Raw genomic sequence first — 18670 nt, forward strand, 5'->3', positions numbered from 1 at the left:
AGAGACAATTTTGATCATGATTTGAAATCTATGAGGTGTTGGAGTCAGCAATGTTCCCAGTTATCTAAAGTATCAATTTGGCATAGTGACGAACATTTAACTAACATTCTGAAAAAATGTAAAAAAGTATGTTCTATAGAAACATCAAAAAAAATGTATTAAAATGAAGATTTCACACTTTCATTCTAACAACAGAACTTCTAGTTATTGTTTTAAATTATTTTACAAAATATTAATCCTGATTACATCTATACCAAGGTCAAAAGTAAAAAATAGCTACTATACCTGCCCAAAAGGCACAAAAGGGGGTGGTCCACCTTCTGTTCCAATGTTACTTCTATTGTGTTTTGATAAACTCTGTAAAATTTAAAAAAACAGCTTTTGATTAACAAGTTGCAAATGAAAACATGCCAAGGTTATCTGACAAACGTCTCAGTATTTTGGGAAGTTAATGGAAATAGCAAGATAAAAAATTCCTGAACACTATAAAAATGTTTGCTTTATGCCTTTTATCGAGCATTAAGCTTGAGTAATGAATCTCAAACAGGAAAAGCCTTTTAATATCAATATCACTTAGATAAGGTAAGTTTTTTTCAAAAGCAAAGTCCTTCACAACATAGAATTAGCTAGTCGTTCAGTAGCAACTTGTGCACTATATCCTAAAACACAGAGATGAAACTAGAATATGAAACGAGTGGCAGCTGATATACCTCCCTGCTAGCCCTCTGATGTAGATTTACGAAAACATAATCATACTAGATGTCTAACTTATCACCTCTTCACCCTCAAGTTCAACACCAACCCACACCTAATTTCAGGAAGGAAAGACTCTAGAGGGAAATACAAATTGACACTGATGTAGCTTCCAAGCTATGCATACATTAGCTGATCTTCAGCATGCCATCTAAAAAGAAAAAGTTGTCTACCTGAACAGGGAATGCTTGCTGGAAAGGGTATTTATTTTACTGCACCAACTCGTAGTGTTAGGGTGTTTATTAACAGAAGAATTACATTCTTGATAACTATTTTCTGTACATTAGCTAGAACAATAAATTAATATAAACTGAGCAATCTGTAGATGTTTTTAGGGTAAACACCAAATGTTAATGAAAGAATATGAAATAATGTAATCTGAAGCAGTCAGTTATTTCACTTTCATTAATTCAAAAAAAAATTTAGAAATCAGTACTATAATCACTACTATACTACTTTGATCTAATTTAGGTTGTTGAGTTTAGTGTGGGGTTCTGGGTGATTTTGGTGTCCTGTCCTATGTAGGAGGTCAAATTACATGATCTTGTCGTCCCTTCTGGCCTTAAACTCTATGATTCTAACACTTACATTAAGAATAACCATTTATTAGTATAATTATTCATTTAGTTCTGACAATGTACTTGGTACAATGTACAAAAGGGGCTTGTCTGTGCAGAGCTTATTGAAGCATCCAGGCCATTCTGTTGACGCTATTCCACTTTGTATAAATACTTAAATATTCACTCAGCCAAAGAGACAGTGAGAACAAACTCTATAGCCTGATGATTAAGACACTCAGCTAGGTGGAAGAAGGTGTGGATTCAAATCCCTTTTCTGAATCAGACAGAGAGAAGATTAATTTTGGGTCAACCAAAACTGCATTTTTCAGAAAACAGACTACTTGTTTGAAAAATTTCACCTAGCTGTAATAGCTATGCCAGCAAAAAGTCATAGTGTAGACCAGAGGTCAGCAACCTCTGGCACGCGGCTCGCCAGGGTAAGCATCCTGGCAGGCCAGGCCAGTTTGTTTACCTGCCGCATCGGTAGGTTCGGCTGATCACGGCTCCCACTGGCCGCAGTTCGCTGTTCCAGGCCAATGGGGGCGGCGGGAAGCGACGCAGGCGAGGGATGTGCTGGCCGCGGCTTCCTGCCACCCCCAGTGGCCTGGGAAGGCAAACCACGGACAGTGGGAGCTGCGATGGGCCGAACCTACCAACGTTAAACAAACTGGCCTGGCTCACCAGGGTGCTTACCCTGGTGGGCCACATGTCAGAGGTTGCCGCCCCTGGTGTAGACCGAGCCTCACCATATAAACTTGGAGAAGTCATAACTTTTTTGTATTTCAGTTTGCCCATCATTAAAATGAAAATACTATCTACCTCATTGAGTCTGCGAGTTAATATGTATTAAGTGCTTTGAGATCCTTGAGTGGAAGACATTACTGTGTGCAAAGTAATAGGGCTAATCTACACAGAAAAAGTTACATCAGCACAGCTACATCTCTCAAGGGTTTGAAAAATTCACAGTTTTGAGAGATACAGCTATGTTGACCTAACCCTTGTTGCAGACAGCATTAGGTTGATGGAAGAATTCTTCCACTGGCCTAGCTACCTCCGCCTTTCAGGGAGGTGGATTACCTATAGTGATGGGGAAAGTCCTACTGCCACTGTAGTGAGTGTCTACACTGAAGCGCTGTCGCATTTTAAGTGTAGACATAGCCTTATACAGCCCCACCTTCTCCCTACTTCCAAATAAATTACAGCAGAGGCTTGAACATACTCAGCTGCAAACTTAGCAGAAACAAGAAAGCTCCAGAAAAGGGGCAAATGTATAAAATTTCAGGAAAAGAACTGTTTTCATAAAATGAGAGATTTAAAAGACAACTTAGTTTGAAAAGGACGTACATGAGAAGAAATAACAGACATATACCAATAAACAGTACCTATATAGATATTTACACTATGCTCTCATGAACATAATCAGGGGCGGCTCTAGGAAATTTGCCGCCCCAAGCACGGCAGGCAGGCTGCCTTCCATGGCTTGCCGGCAGACAGTTTGCTGGTTCTGTGGCCTCTCCTAGGCAAACCGCAGAGGGCAGTCTGCCTGCTGCCCTCACGGTGCCGGCAGAACGCCCCCCGCGGCTTGCCGCCCCAAGCATGCACTTGGCGTGCTGGGGCCTGGAGCCACCCCTGAACATAATATCTAACATAACTGAACATTCCTATATGCCCTTTCCAAGAACACAAAAATAACAAGACTCTGAAAGCCATAAGACTAAAATAATTTAAAACAGTAAAAAGAAAATTACATAGTATCTTGCATAAAAGTGACTTATAGGGGCCTTTCATGAGTGTCTAAAAATTATAATCTATATAAAATATTTAATTTCATTCTCAGAGCAATTCAGCCACTTCTGGGGTGAATTGCAACAGTGGTTTTAATAGTGATAACAATACTACACAATATCAAGTAATAGGAATTAGCCATTTTCCTCTTATTCTTACGGGCTTGATTCAGGAAAGCATTCCTATTCATGAAAGCACTAAAGAACATGCTAAATGTTAAGCACTTATTTGAGTGCTCTAATAAATCAGGGTAATAAGGAGTGACTGTGAAAAAAAACTGATCCAAGATATATCACTGAAGTAAATAAATTTAGTGAGATTCACAAAAGGACTATTCATTTATAGGAATAAAAATAGTTCATGTGGTTACATTAGTAAAGATACAATTACAAGGACTATAAATACTATAATTACTTCTGATTAAGATGATCTTCTGGGAACAAAAAGAAATACCACAACAATGGTAAATAACTTCACAATTAAGTGAAATATAGGACTCTGACTCTCATCTGAAGTATGCAATATTGGCTACTGTAATGAGTAGAATATTGGAAGAAATATATCTGCTCCATTATGGAACTTACTTTGGAAATTGATGTAACTCCGTCCTGCATATATGGAATACCAGACTGACAACACATACAATTATTTTAAAAACAAAGTTGCCTATGTGTAACTGGATATTTTTTGAGATGTGTGGTCCCTATCTGTATTCCACTGAGGGGTTCTGCGCTTTCGCCATACATCAGGAACCGGAGCTTTTGAAAGTAGTACTGTTCAGAGGTAGGTAAATGTATGGCTTGATTGAAGTGGAATTGGGAAATCATCTGAGGTAGGAACCTGGGGTGAAGGCAGAGAGAAACCTTGTCTTTATAGAAAGTCATGAAGAGAGGATTAGCCACCATGGCTCCCAGTTTGCCAAGCTTCCTAGACAGCATAATGGTGATGAGGAAAGTGACATTCATAAAACAGAGATAGCAAGCAGGAGGACATAGGTTCAAAGGTGGTGGTCGTCAATGAGATGAGGACTAGGTTAAGGTCCCATAGGCTGAACGGGAAAGTATTTTCAAAAAAGGCCCTTCCAGGATCATACAAGTAGGGAGTGTTCAAAAATTGATTGGACATCCACCGGTGGGTGAAAAGCGCTAATGGCAGCTGGTTGCACCTCGATGGAATTGAGGGCCAGCCCTCAGTCCTTCAGAAAGAGTAAATACTCCAAGAGTAGTGGGATGCCACTTTGGAGACAAGGCCCTGTCACATAGCCCTGGAAGTGAAACGCGTCCATTTGGCTCAATACAAGCATCTTGTGGAATCTTTCCTGCTACTTGAAAGGACATCTTGCTCTGCCAGAGAGCACTCCTGAGCTAGTGGCGATGCCCATCCAAAAATCAAGCCACCAGTTGAACAGTGTGCAGGTTGGGGAGTCTGAATATACTGTTGTGTTGAGTCAGTAGCTTCAGGAACGTCCAAAGCGTGAGTGAAGGGTTCTTTGAAATGCAGAGGAGAAACAGGAGGTAAAATTGGCGCGGCCAGAAGAGGGAGATCAGGATGGTTGTTGCTTTCTTTCATCTGATCTTATGGATTACTCATGCTAGGAGGGTTAAGGAGAGGCAGGCAGAGTTCATGATGTCTGACCAATCGATGATGAGGGCATTCCCCTGTGATTGGGCTCCAATTCCTCCCCTTGAACAATATTGGCTGTATTTGGTGGCATTGTGAGATGTGAAAAGATCACTTGCTGGGGTCCCATCGGCCAAAGATATCCGCGATTACAGAGTCATGCAATTTCCATTTGTGGTGGGTTGCAACGTTTCTGGGAGAGCATAAGCAATCACATTTTGGGTGCCCGTCAGTTAGGTTGCTGTCAAAAGAATGTGGTACGCAATGCACCATTCCCACAGGCAAATAGCTTCCATACACAGAGCTTGGGATTTCGTTCCCCCTTGCTTGTTTATATAGAAGACCGTAGCAGTGTTGTTTGATGTGACAAGTACATGTCAGTCCTGGATGGCTGGCAAAAACGTCTGGCAAACTTTGCGTACTGCCCGGAGTTCCAATATGTTTATGTGCATCTGGACCTCCTATGTTGTTCAGGTGCTTTTGTGTCATGCAGTCACCCATGTGGGCACCCTAGCTGGGATGCATCCATTATGATAGTCATCGTGGTTGAAGACGGGAGGAAGGTCCTTCCTGAGCAGACTAACAGTGGGTTCATCCACCATTGTAATTAGGAGAGAATTCTGGTGGTATACAGACCAGAGTGCGAATAGGTTGATGCATGGAGGAGTAAACCCTTTGTAGCCAGATCTGAAGGTGGTACAGATGTAGGTGAGCGAAGGGCATGACCTATGTGCAGGTCATCATATGTCCCAAGAAAGCGAGGCATATTTTGGCCATAGGAAGGATTGGAAGTCACCAAAGTAATTAGTTTCCTTATTGTCTGGAATCTTTCCCATGGTAGATGTTTGTGTGGAAGTCTCATCTATGCAAGCTCCTATGAACACCAGGGATTGTGTTACAGTGTAAAGTTGATTATTCGATGTTGACGTTGGCCCCCAGAGAGGAGAAGAGTAGAAGTAGTTGGGACGTCAATCCCTGTGCCTCTTCTTTGGACTATGATGCTATCAGCCAATCATCCAGATAAGGAAAAATGAGGATCCTCTGACATCTGAGATAAGCTGCCACTGAGAAAAATTTTGTGAATAGTTGTGTACAATACCCTGTACTGAAAATGTTGAAGTCCCACCTTGAACCTCAGGAACCTTCTGTGTATCAAGTGTATATCAAGAGCCGTAAACCACATGCCTTTTTCTAGGGAGGGAATGATCGTTGCAAGCGTGACCATGAAGAATCTTGGTTTGGAAATCGAATAGATGAGGCATCAAAACTGCAATATCAGTTTCCATCCTCCATTTTTGAGGGGGAGACGGGGGGGGACTAGGAAGTAGCTCAAGTAGAATCCTGTTCTCTGAAAGGCGACTGCGATTAGTTCCATAGTTTCCCTCTGCAATAGAGAGTCAACCTCTAGGTAGAGGAGGTCATTGCGTAGGTGTTGCATGCATGTGGGCTGAGGAAGAGGGTGAGATAGGGGCATCACTGTAAACTCTATGACATAGCCACCCTAGCTAATATCTAGGACCCACTTGTCCATTGTTATGGCTTCCATGCTGGCAGAAAGAGTTTGAAGTGGCCCCCAAAGGGGGGTAGGAAGGATGGGCATTGGTGTATGGATGGTACTAAGGGTATTTTTGTAAAATTTTGGAAATTGGGTCACAAGAATGATAAGAGAGTAGAAGCTCCAACTCGGACCATGTGGCAGTAAAAAGGAACTGGAGATGCCAGCGGCCTGCCGCGTTCTTTATCACCTCAAGCAAAAGCACAAGGCGGCACATGAGCGGACTGCCGAACAGTACTATTTTCAAAAGCTCCGGCTCTGGGCATATGGTGCATGTGCATAACCCTTCAGTGGAATACAATAGGGACATCATGTGAAAAAAGCCAGTATTTGCATTTGTTCCTAAAAGAGCTACTACAACTTCTTATTTTTCAAAAAAAATTCAAAATGTTTAATTGGAGCTACTTCACCCTACCTGATGTGCTTGGATTATTCCACCGAGATTAATAATTATTAAAGAACACTTCAATACATTCATACAATGAAAGGAGAGGCTTATATCTGTTCAGCAGTTCTCATGCCACCTACCCATTATATAGCCCCTCACTCCCCCACTTCTTAGTTATTATGAAGTTCTCTATGTCTATATGATATAATATATACAGACCCATCAAACGTTGTCACTCAACACCTAAAGCAGAATTTACTAGCATCCATATGAACCATCCTCTATATCTGATTATTAATGAAGCCAGGACCTTGCAAGTCACATGGGTGGAACAGGAAGGCAGTCAACAGTAGCTCAAAAACACAACTCCATTGCTGAAAAAATAAAATGACTTCTCCCTGACAGTATTCTGAATATAGCATAAGTGCAGATTTTTGGACTATAATTATAAAGACTTCTAAAAGTACCCTCAAGGTTAAATCTGACACACTTTTTTAGAACACTGTCAAGTAACAACAGCATTTCTGGATTACATGACATACCAAATAACTCACTATATGCAATTGCCAAATCATTTGCTTCCTATAGGAGTTCCACTTGCAGTGAAAAACACAATTACTGATTTGTTTGATCAGAATAAAAGCTACTAGTATTCCTCAAGACTATTTGATCTAGAAGCATTTGAAAGTAGCAAATCACTCAGACAGAGAACACTTAAGTACTGAGCCCATGATACTGCTGCTCAGCCAACTTTCACTCTGGGGTCTGACATTTCCTGATTTAACCCCAAGACATCACCACTGAATAGTATGTATTATAGTATGTTATATAAAACAATTTTTTGAAAATATTTCTAGCATCTTTCCAACGTCTTTGAACCTCGAAGTTTATCTTCTCTTGTCAGAGATTAGATTAAGATTTGTATCCTCCCACTAAACGGAACATTAAATTCAATGTCACATTCCTACCATTAGGAAAAAAGTGGATCACCAGAGGCTGGAAGTCAATATGCACAGATACAGCCACTTATAGTCTAACTATAAACAACTAGGAAAGGAAATTGTTTTGGATGACGAAAGCAGAAGAGATCATTTTGATTAAAAAATTGACATGCACTTATATACATAATACTGTATATAATACTTTATAAAATCCACTAAACTATCAATGACAGAATGAAACTATGTTCCTCATTGTTTATCTGTGTGCAATTTCACATGCTAGGAAGAAAATATTCATTCCTTTATGTATTTGAAACGTGTGCCTCTTTATATTAGGAGCTACTTCATAATTCTGCCTTTTGTTCCAAGTTACTTAGATGACTATCAGAGGTAAGCCTCTGTAGTCATCATATACATCACTGATCTCCAATTATTATATATTCAACTTTTAAAGGGGAAGATTTATCTTACCATAACATTTACTTTATCATCCTGAAATTGCAACAATTTTCTAGAACATAAGATGACGAGAGGTTTTTATAGCACAGTAAGGTAAATGTTTCCTTTGTAACACTGTCTACTATATGCTTTTGCATGTCTAATTATTTCTGTTTTCTCACAGTCTGCCCTGAGCTAAGCACTCACAGTTGTGAGCCACTCCACATAGGTGATGAAGATTGTCATGCTATCACGAGGAGGAAAATATGTAATAGAAAATTTCTTTAAAAAAATTATTAAAAAGAGCACATCCATCAAAACACAAGCCAAACTTAACTTGTTCAGATCCCTTCCCTCATCTCTCACTGTTTTGTTTACTCAGGGTACGTCTGCACTGCTCACCGGATCGGCAGGTAATGATCAATCTATTGGGGATCGATGTATCGCGTCTCGTCTAGATGCGATACATCGATCCCCGAACGCACTCCTCGTCGACTCTGGAACTCCACCAGGGTGAGAGGCGGAAGTGGAGTCAATGGGGGAGTGGCAGCCGTTGATCCCATGCCGGGAGTATGCGAAGTAAGTCAATCTAAGATACGTCAACTTCAGCTACGCTATTCTCGTAGCTGAAGTTGCGTATCTTAGATCGATATCCTCCCCTACCCACTCCCAGTGTAGACCAGACCTTAGACTGTAATCTCTTCAGAACAGGGACTTGTTTTCCTGTTATGGGTTTGTGAGCTGTTCAACACGTCACTCCGAAGAAGGAGACAAGTTTTTTTTCCTCCTTCACTCCCGTACTCCGACTTATTTTTCTAACTTGGAAGTATACATTGGGGTCGGCAACCTCTGGCATGCAGCTCGCCAAGGTAAGCACCCTGGCAGGTCTGGCCAGTTTGTTTACCTGCCACATCAGCAGGTTCGACCGATCGCAGCTCCCACAGGCCATGGTCTGCCATCCCTTCCCCGCACCGCTTTCCACTGCCCCTATTGGCCTGGGATGGTGAACCATGGCCAAACCTGCAGACACGGCAGGTAAACAAACTGGCCTGGCCCGCCAGCGTGCTTACCCTGGCAACCCGCATGCCAGAAGTTGCTGACCCCGATATACACAATAGATAGAAGACATGCACCCTTCAGCCATCTTTTATTCCTCTGCATTTTCTTGTTACCTTAATAAATATAATAACGCCTATTTCTTTATATACAGTAGGCTTCCGATTATCTGATTCCCCGAGGGATATCCAAAACTCTCTGATAACCATGTGTTCAGATAAACAGAAGTTCTATTTTGCACTGCAGTTTCACTGATGTAGTCCTAGAAAGCTGTTGCAAGAGCATTATGTCTCAGGAACTGCCGGTAACTGCTCAAGAACCTATACAAATACAAACCCATAAATTAGTGCTAATAGGCGGTAAGGCAGGGGTGAGCAAACTACAGCCCGTAGGCCGCATCCAGCCATCAGCCATTTTAATCCAGCCCTCAAACTCCCGCTGCAGAGCAGGGTCTGGGGCTTGCCCCCCTCTGGAGCTCTGGCCGGGGAGCAGGGTCGGGGGGCCACTCTGCGTGGCTCCCAGAACAAGAGGTATGTCCCCTCTCCAGCTCTTACATGCATAGGCAGCCCGGGGGCTCTTCTCCGCATGCTGTCCTCGCCTCAAGTGCCACCCCAGCAGCTCCCATTAGCTGGAAACCACAGCCAATGGGATGTGCAGGGGCAGCACCCGCAGACGAGACAGCACGCAGCAGTGCTGCTTGGCCCTGTAGGAGCGACATGCCACTGCTTCCGGAAGCCACTTGAGGTAAGCGCCGCCCAGAGCCTGCACCCCTAAGCCACCCCCAGTGCCTCAACCCCCTACCCCAGCCCTGATCCCCCTCAAGCCCTCTGAACCCCTCAGTCCCAGCCCAGAGCACCCTCCTACACCTTAAACCCCTCATCTCCAGCCCAACTCCACACCCCCAGCCCAGAGTCCCCTCTGCTGAGATTTCCATTTATTGTGTACAGTCCCCTCTCGCACCCTGAACTCATTTATTGCCCTATCCTGGAGCCCGCATCTCTTCCCACACCCAAACCCCAATTTCATGAGCATTCATAGTCTATCATATCATTTCCATACCCAGATGTGGCCCTCAGGCCAAAAAGTTTGCCCACCCCTGCCCTAAGGGCATATGTACACTTCGTCTTGGAATGAGCCTCCCAACCTGGATCCACAGACTCGAGCACAGCTTGTGCTTGCACTCTAAAAACTGCTATTTAAACACTGCAGCTCAGGCTGAAGCTCAGACTCTGAGGCCTGGGAAGAGGTAGGCTTGAGAGCCTGTTCTCCAGCCCAAACTGCAATGTCAAAGTACTGTGTACACAACTATTTTTAGAGTGCTATCATGAGCCTTGCTAGCACAAGTCTGTGGACCAAGGCTGGGAAGCTTGCTGCCAAATACAGCGCACGGGCCCTAATAGGCTAATTGAGATATTACCAAGTGATTAATTAGCATAGGGTTACCTGGGGGACGCACTGTGGATTCAGATACCTAGGATTTTTGGATAAAGGGAATTCTGATAACTAATTATACTGCAGTGCTTTTCACTGGTAGATCTCAAAGTGTTTTATAATCTTTCAAATATGTACTCCCAACATCTCGGTAGGTGAAGCATTATGATCTCCATTTTACAGATGGGGAACTGAGGCACAGAGAGGCTAAGTGACTTGCCCAAGGTCACACACAAAGTCTATGACAAAGAAGGCAACTGAACCCATGTCTCCTACTTCCTAAACATATGTCCTAACCTGGACCTTTCTCCTGCTTACAAGGGGATAAAGAAAATAATCTCTCTCCCCCACTCTCTCGCCCTTGCAGTCATATGAGCTGAAGATACAAGTGGTTCTTGCTCTCACTAGAAAATAAACACATTGGACTAGCTTCTAGCTGCTTCGGTTTCTGGAGCTGTGTTCATTTGGAGGAAAAAATCCAAAATTCAAGCTGGGTTATTATAGAGTATACATTTCGTACAGAAAGAGTTATCTGCAGAATTTCCATAGGTATTAAAGCCAGAAGAGACCTTATAATTTTCTAGTTTGACCTAATCAGAGTATTATTATTTCAATAAAGGACAGTCGAAGCCCTATGTGCCTGTCTGCTTATATCTCTGGCTATGACAACAAGCAGTGCAGGTTGGGTATGGAAGAGCAAGGAGCTGCAAAGACCCAGGCCACTTTCTTTCGAAGGCTGAAGGCATTTTCCTTTTGAAAATTAGTAAAGTAGCACCTAAAGGCCCTAATCAGAGACAGAAGACCCACTGTGCTGCGCATCATACACACACACACATCAAAAAGGGACCCTACCCACAGCTCTTACAATCTAAGTATATTAACGTTTTCTTATCTTACCTGCATATGGATTTTACTTTTTTGAGCTCAGTGTCTATGACTAATAATAAAACCATGCCACGGGGTGCTGTACAACAAATGTACAGATGAAAGAGTTGAAAGAGAGAAGAAGTTTTGATCAAGCTGAATGTGCAGAAAATTCAGTACTGCATTTTGACAAATGTTTTTCCTATTTCCTCTCCTCAGCAAAATCAACTCCAACTCCCTATTTGTTTCAAAAGGCTGACCAAGAGCTCCTGCATTTCCAGAACACTTCACCACTGCTGAGATTTCCATTTATTGTGTACAGATTAAGCCCTTTCAAAGTTTCTCTTGTTGTGTGGCTCCTTCATCATTGTAGTAACGATATCACAGAGATCAGAAAATCTGCAGATGGCCAATGATTACACAATGTATTTATTTACACTTGTGGACTATCTCCTCCTCAGTAAAGAATCTAACAGGGCCACTGGGATGGCTGCGGAAAAACTGGGGAACTTTTGTACAGGAAATTATGCTCCTGTGGTGGGTTTTTACACACTAAAAAAGCAAAGCAGAAGGGCATATATTAAACTTCGCTACAATATAGCTTGAGTGACATCAAAATGGTGACATACAGAAGACAACAGACAGCTATCAAATTTTCATTCTTAGTCCTCATGTTAAAAAAAAATCCAATAAATAGAATATATATTAAACTGTGATTAAGTATAATAATAATAAACATAGAAATTTACACCAACTTGAGGAAAAGACTATGAGGGTTTCAATGTAAGTTTTAAAACTTACAGAATGTAGCTCAGTGGTTTGAGCATCAGCCCGCTAAACCCAGGCTTGTGAATTCAATCCTTGAGGGGGCCATTTAGGGATCCGGGACAAAAATCTGACTGGGGATTGGTCCTGCTCTGAGCAGAGGATTGGACTAGATTCAACCCTGATATTCTATGATCGAATTCTTCCCATGCATAAAGAACATTTTTTTCCTTTTTCTTTATACCATTACCTGAAGATTAAAGAAACTAAAAGTAAGAGGAGTTTCAGCAGCTTTCCATCTTCAAAGCATGTTACAAACATACACTAATTCCTCAGTAAACATACATTCACACTTGAAAACACATTAAAATGTGGAACTACGGAAACAAAGAGCATTAAATTGTGTTTCTGAGCAATACAAGAACCCAGAATTAAACCGCTCTTAAGAGCCCAGAATTAAAAAGCATTTAAGAACAAATACAAAGAAGAACAATAAATAAAAGGAGATCAAACAAGATGTGTATGATAGTTCATGATGTCCACTTCAAAATTCTTTTTAAATGCTGCACTCCTGTTTTATTCCACTATTACCAAACAAGATAATTTTACTTATGCTACAATGGAGACTTCAAATAAATGAAGATAAAAATAAAAGTTAAAAATAAATACGAGAGAGGGGACAGGAAGAGTCAGAAAACTTATAAAAGGAAGGGAAGGCTTATTTTCAGTTTAAAAGGCTGGTAGATAACGGAGCACTATACATTTATCGACAGAGGTCTGAGGGAGTGAAATAAATATATGAAAGTCATGAAGGAAATTTGAGAATTAATTTAAGATTGTGGAAATGTTGTATGTCTTCAGTATGGGAGGATAACTGATAGACAGCAGTAACATCAGGAATTTATCTTTATTAAGGTGAAGGTTGGGGCGAGAGCAACACTTTTCTCTGAAGGCAAGATATGTTTTGAACTCATCTGAGATCAAGTGCGATAGAGGCACCCTTTCTCACATAACATGGACACCAAGAGAAAATGATGGCAACCCAGATAAAACTGTTGCAGCTTGATTTAAACAAGATGGAGTTGGTCAAAACGGCACAAATAGTGAGAATGGCATATAGGGGAAACAATATTGCAAAGGTGAATGAAACTCTGAGTTAACGAACAGCAGGCTTAACAGCAGGAACAAGGAAGTTTTAATGCAAACAACACTATTATGGAAAGAAAGGTTTTATATTTGAATTAAGGGTACAATTTTCAAAAGAGTCTCCATTTGAAAGTCCCACCTAATTTTCTCAAAGAAATACTTTGAATTTGACTCTTTACATATGAAGAAAGCAAATATTATAAAAAGCATGTAACATTTTTATTAATAGGTACCTTTTATCAAGTTAAGAAAATGTACAAGTCAAAATTAATCTATTAATTATTGGTAGAACTTGTAGTGCCACCTATTGAAATTGCCTAACACTTCCCATTAACCATTTGGGCTGAAAAGTGTCCGCCTCAGACTGAATTTTTCCACAAATTTTCAGCAAAAATGGTTCAATCACTTCCAAGAACAAAGCTAGGGAAACTAACAGTTTTGTCCATGATAAAATATTTGAGATCTTCTCTTTGAACACCTCTAGCTCACACAGGCTTTGAAGTAGGGAATTGAAATTGACAGGGTGTGATCTCCTGTCACATATATAGTTTTTGTTGCCCTTATGAAAATGTGCCCACATTTGGCCAAGTTGCTAGCTTTGGGGGGAGGGATGGGAAAGGACTGGAAGGAAGAGAATCACAATTCACATAAGCTGGGAATGGAAGACAGGACATGGATCACTTGATCAGTTCTGTTCATTCCCTCTGAAGCACCTGGTATTGGTCACTGTCAGAAGACAAAATACTGGGCTAGATGGATCTTTGGTCTGACCCAGTATGGCATTCTTATGTTATGTTCACACAACACACTTTGATTTTAGCAGCTAAATTCTCAGAAGATCCCATCCTCAATGAGCATGCTCCAGCCTCTCTCAGCTCCCAGTGTTGACAACACTGCATATACACCACCTCCACGAAGCAACTGAGCAAACTCTACCCTCTCTCAGCAGCTGCATGTGACAGGACTGTATGTGGGCCATCCTCACAGAAACAGAATTTCTGAGCAAGCTCCATCCCAGGGCTACTAGGGCAAAGCTGGACTTTCCCTCTAATGGCTGTTCCCATCTCCCACAGGCTAGACCAGGCAGTGGCTGAGTGCAGGAACCAAGAACAGAGAGCGTCTAACTTCAATTCATAGATTCCAAGGCCAGAGGGAATCATTGTGCCCATCTAGTCTAATTTCCTGTATGACGACCACAGAATTTCCCAAAAATGATTTCTAAAGCATTTTAAAATGGCCAGAGATGGAGATCCTACCACAACCCTTGGTAAACTGTTCCAATGGTTAACTACACTCGCTGTTAAAAATTTACACTTTGTTTCCGGTCTGAATTTGTCTAGCCTCAACTTTCAGCCACTGGATCATGTTATACCTTTCTCTGCTAGACTGAAGAGCCCACTATTTAGGGTATATCTGTACTCCCCGCCGCATCGGCGGGTAGTGTTCAATATATCGGGATCGATTTATCGTATCTCGTCTAGACACGATAAATCAATCCGCTAATTGACGCCCGCACACCACCTTGGCAGGAGGAGTAAGCTCAGTCGACAGGGGCGCCGTGGCAGTTGACTCTCCACTGTGAGGACAGCCAGGCAAGTTGAACTTAAGATAATTCGACTTCAGCTACGCAAATAGTGTAGCTGCAGTGGCGTATCTTAGTTCAACCCCCCCCACCCCCCCGCCCAGTGTAGACCAGCCCTAAATATTTGTTCTCCATATAGGTACTTACAGCCTGTAGTGAAGTCACACCTTAACCTTCCCTTTGTTAAGTTAAATAGATTGAGTCTATCACTATAAGGTATTTAATTCTTTAATCATTCTCTTGGCTCTTCTCTGAACTCTCTCCACTTTATCAACATTATTCTTAAATTGTGGGCACCAGAACAGGACACAGTATTCCAGGAGCAGCCACACCAATGCCAAACATAGAGGTAAAATAACCTCTCTGTTGCTACTCCAGATTCCCCTGTTTGTGCATCCCAGGATAGCATTAGACCTTTTGAACACAGAATCACACTGGGAAGCTCATGTTAATCTGATTATCCAACACGATCTCCAAATCTTTTTCAGAGTCACTCCTTTGAAGAATAGAGTCCTCCATGCTGTAAGTATGGCCTACATTCTTGAATACACTTACAGTTAGCTGTATTAAAATGCATATTGTTTGTTTGTGCATAGTTTGCCAAGAGATCCAGATTTCTCTAAATCAGTGTCCTGCCCTCTTCATTATTTACCACTCCCCCAATTTGTGTCATCTGCAAACTTTCATAGAATCATAGAAGATTAGGGTTGGAAGAGACCTCAGAAGGTCATCTAATCCAAGCCCCTGCTCACAGCAGGATCAACCCCAACCAAATCAGCCCAGCCAGGCCTTTGTCAAGCCAGGTCTGTTGATTTTATGTTTTCTTCCAGGTCACTGATGAACATGTCTAATAGTGTAGGATCAAAAATGGATCTCTGCTGGACCCCACTGGAAACAGACAGTTACTAACCTTCCATAACTCTCATCATGTTGCACAGGTCCAACCCACTCTTTGTGTGCAAACCCCACGCACAGTTGTCAGAAATTTTAACCTCAGTGGTATTGTCCAAGGAGAGCACAAGCACTCTCCACCACCACACACTACTGTGTGCCAGTATAAAGGGCCCCACTGCCACAGAGCCCCCTCAGTTCCTTCTTGTTGAAGACCTTTGGCATTCTACATCAATAGGACTAGGCAGTTCCATTTGTTGACCCAACTATTTGTGGCCATTGCAACAAGATGAAGCATCTCCCAGTTTCTTTTCAAGGAATTTTGTGTGGATAACCTCCTATATTACTGCATTAATGGAGAAGGGTAGGAGTGCAGGTTCTGTAATGCATGTGTGCAACATATCTTGAAGAATGGTAGTCACGGAAGATTAATAAGCATCTTTCCTTTGACTAATTGCACACATGCATTCCACTCTTGGTGACTCACAAGCCATAAAGTAAGAGGGGGGATCAGTGCATATGTACACAGACTGGAGTACTCATTCAAATTTAGCATAGTCTCTGAAGTGCTCAGTGATGGCATAATGGGAAGTGAAGATGCTGACTGAAGACCAGGTTGCCATTCTGCAAATTTCCTGGATAGGTACATGCACAAGAATTGCTGCCAAGGTTTCTTGTGATCTTGTAGTATGCACAGTTACTTTACTCAGTGGGGAAATGCCTGCCAAATCATAATATGCAGGAGTATAGGAGGTTATCCACAATAAAATTCCTTGAAAAGAAACTGGGAGATGCTTTATCTTGTTTGCAATGACCACAAATAATTGGGTTCACAAATGGAACTGCCTAGTTGTTTATGTAGAATGTGAAAGCTCTTCTAACATCCAGGACAGAGATAGGCAACCTTTGGCACGCAGCCCACCAGGGTAAGCACCCGCCAGGATGCGGCAGGTAAACAAGCCGGACTGGTTTGTTTACCTGCCGCGTCCACAGGTTCGGCCAACCACGGCTCCCACTGGCCACGGTTCGCCGCTCTAGGCCAATGCAGGCTGCAGGAAGGGTCGTGGGCTGAGGGATGTGCTGGCCACCGCTTCCCACCGCCCCCATTGGCCTGGAGCGGCGAACAGTGGCCAGTGCGAGCTGCAATCGACCGAACCTGCAGACGCGGTAGGTAAACAAACTGGCCTGGCCCGCCAGGGTACTTACCCTGGCAGGCCGCGTGCCAAAAGTTGCCAACCCCTGTGATAGATACTAAAAAAGTCACCTTCAGTGATAGGTGAAGCAAGGATCGCATTTCTGGAGGCTCTGACAAAGGCCAATTAGCCTGGACAAAAACTAAACTCAGTCCCAGAGGGGAACGGACTCCCTTATTTGAGGATACAACCTTTTCAGGCCCTTCAAAAGTCATATTATTAGAAAATATAGAATGGCTGTCCACATGAGGATGAAAATCTTATATTGCTGCCAAATGGACCTTGATAGAGATAATTGTCTAGAATCCTGGAAACTGGCATGGTGTCCCAAGCAAAATGTTGGTTTAGGGCATCTAGATGGAGCATGCATTGATGCAGGAGGAGGAGGTGGTCTGCTTCTATAATCTCTATTTTTCCTTCTTTGTGGATCCTGACAAGAAGCATAGGCAGAGTAACAATGGGTCAGCTGCTGACAAAAATGTTTCCTAGACAGGGCAGGACTACAGAAGCCCTAAGATGGTAAAGTTGCCCTAGAGTCCTTAAAGCCATGGAGATTAGAGTCTGTTTGCTCTGTAAAACGTGAATTCCTTGCAAAAAGCAACTCTTGTAATATTTATTGGACCTCTTGCAGAAGCCACAAGGTCTTCACGCAAGAGTTCTGGCGCATGGACCCCTGTTTCCAGAAGTCATGTCCACTGAGTCAAGCGCAGCCTGCAGTGAAGTTCTCACTACAGATTTCTCCTCATCAACTGAAGTGGAGAACTCCTGTCTAGCATCCTCTCGCAACATGTCCCTACACTTTAACCAGGAGTCCCAAACATTACAATCATAAAATACCCAAAGAGCTTCTGAGTTGCAACACCCCAGTAGAATAAACTTTTCTATCACAAAAATCTAGATTTTTTGCAGCCTTTGATTTGGGAATTTCCATCCGTTGGCGCTGTTGTTCCCATTTGCTGGCCCATCTGTACCTGGGAGAAAATGAGAGTACAGATATACAAACACCCGGGACGGAACATAATATTTACAGTCAGCCCTTTCTGAGGTTACAGAAAGGGATCAGAAAGACTTAATAGGCTACTTAATTACCTCATTAATAGGCAAAGCTCACCCATCAAGGCACTCTGGTGAACAAAGTATCAATAAGGCAGCAGGAGGACTCAATCTTCTCTCCACCTGGATCCATAAACTTGAAGCTACCCTTTTCTGTAGGTCCTGCTGAACTTTATAATCAGCCGAAGGGCAAGAGGGTGGGGTGACATGCTTTCTGAGGAAACATCCTTGTCGAGAAAAGAAGAATGAAAAAGCCAGCACAGCCTGAGGGTGCTCTTCCCCTATTAGCTGTCCAGCAGGATCCTATTGAACTGCCTCTTGCTGCTCAGAACCGGCAGCATTTGGTGAATAAATTTCCCATGCCTCCCAAAGGACACAGAGCAGTAACGCCTCATGTATGATCTACAAACTGGGGGGAATTCCCACATATTCTAAAAGGGCCATTGGACTGCTGATGGGCCTCAATGACTCCCTAATCACATAGAATCATCTAGAGGTCTTCTAGTGTAGTTCTGCCTTTAGTGTAGGGGACTAAGTATTATCTGGACCATCCCTGACAGGTGTTAGTCTAACCTGCTATTCAAAATCTCTAATGATGGAGATTCCACAACCTCTCTTGGCAATTTATTCCAGTGCTTAATTACCATGA

The 18670-nt window shown here is 42.4% G+C and overlaps 1 protein-coding gene across 2 annotated transcripts in view; it reads right to left on the reverse strand.

The window, feature by feature from the left end:
• TDRD3 (tudor domain containing 3) overlaps positions 1-18670 on the reverse strand; it is a 271121-nt gene that overhangs the window by 103855 nt on the left and 148596 nt on the right. For both annotated transcript variants that reach the window (XM_032795824.2, XM_075061557.1), the window contains exon 6: positions 286-357. In XM_032795824.2, coding sequence (XP_032651715.1) covers positions 286-357 — 72 coding nt within the window. The remainder of the gene's footprint in view (positions 1-285; positions 358-18670) is intronic.

The sequence above is a fragment of the Chelonoidis abingdonii genome, chromosome 1, assembly GCF_003597395.2.
Source record: "Chelonoidis abingdonii isolate Lonesome George chromosome 1, CheloAbing_2.0, whole genome shotgun sequence".
Taxonomy (NCBI): domain Eukaryota; kingdom Metazoa; phylum Chordata; order Testudines; family Testudinidae; genus Chelonoidis; species Chelonoidis abingdonii.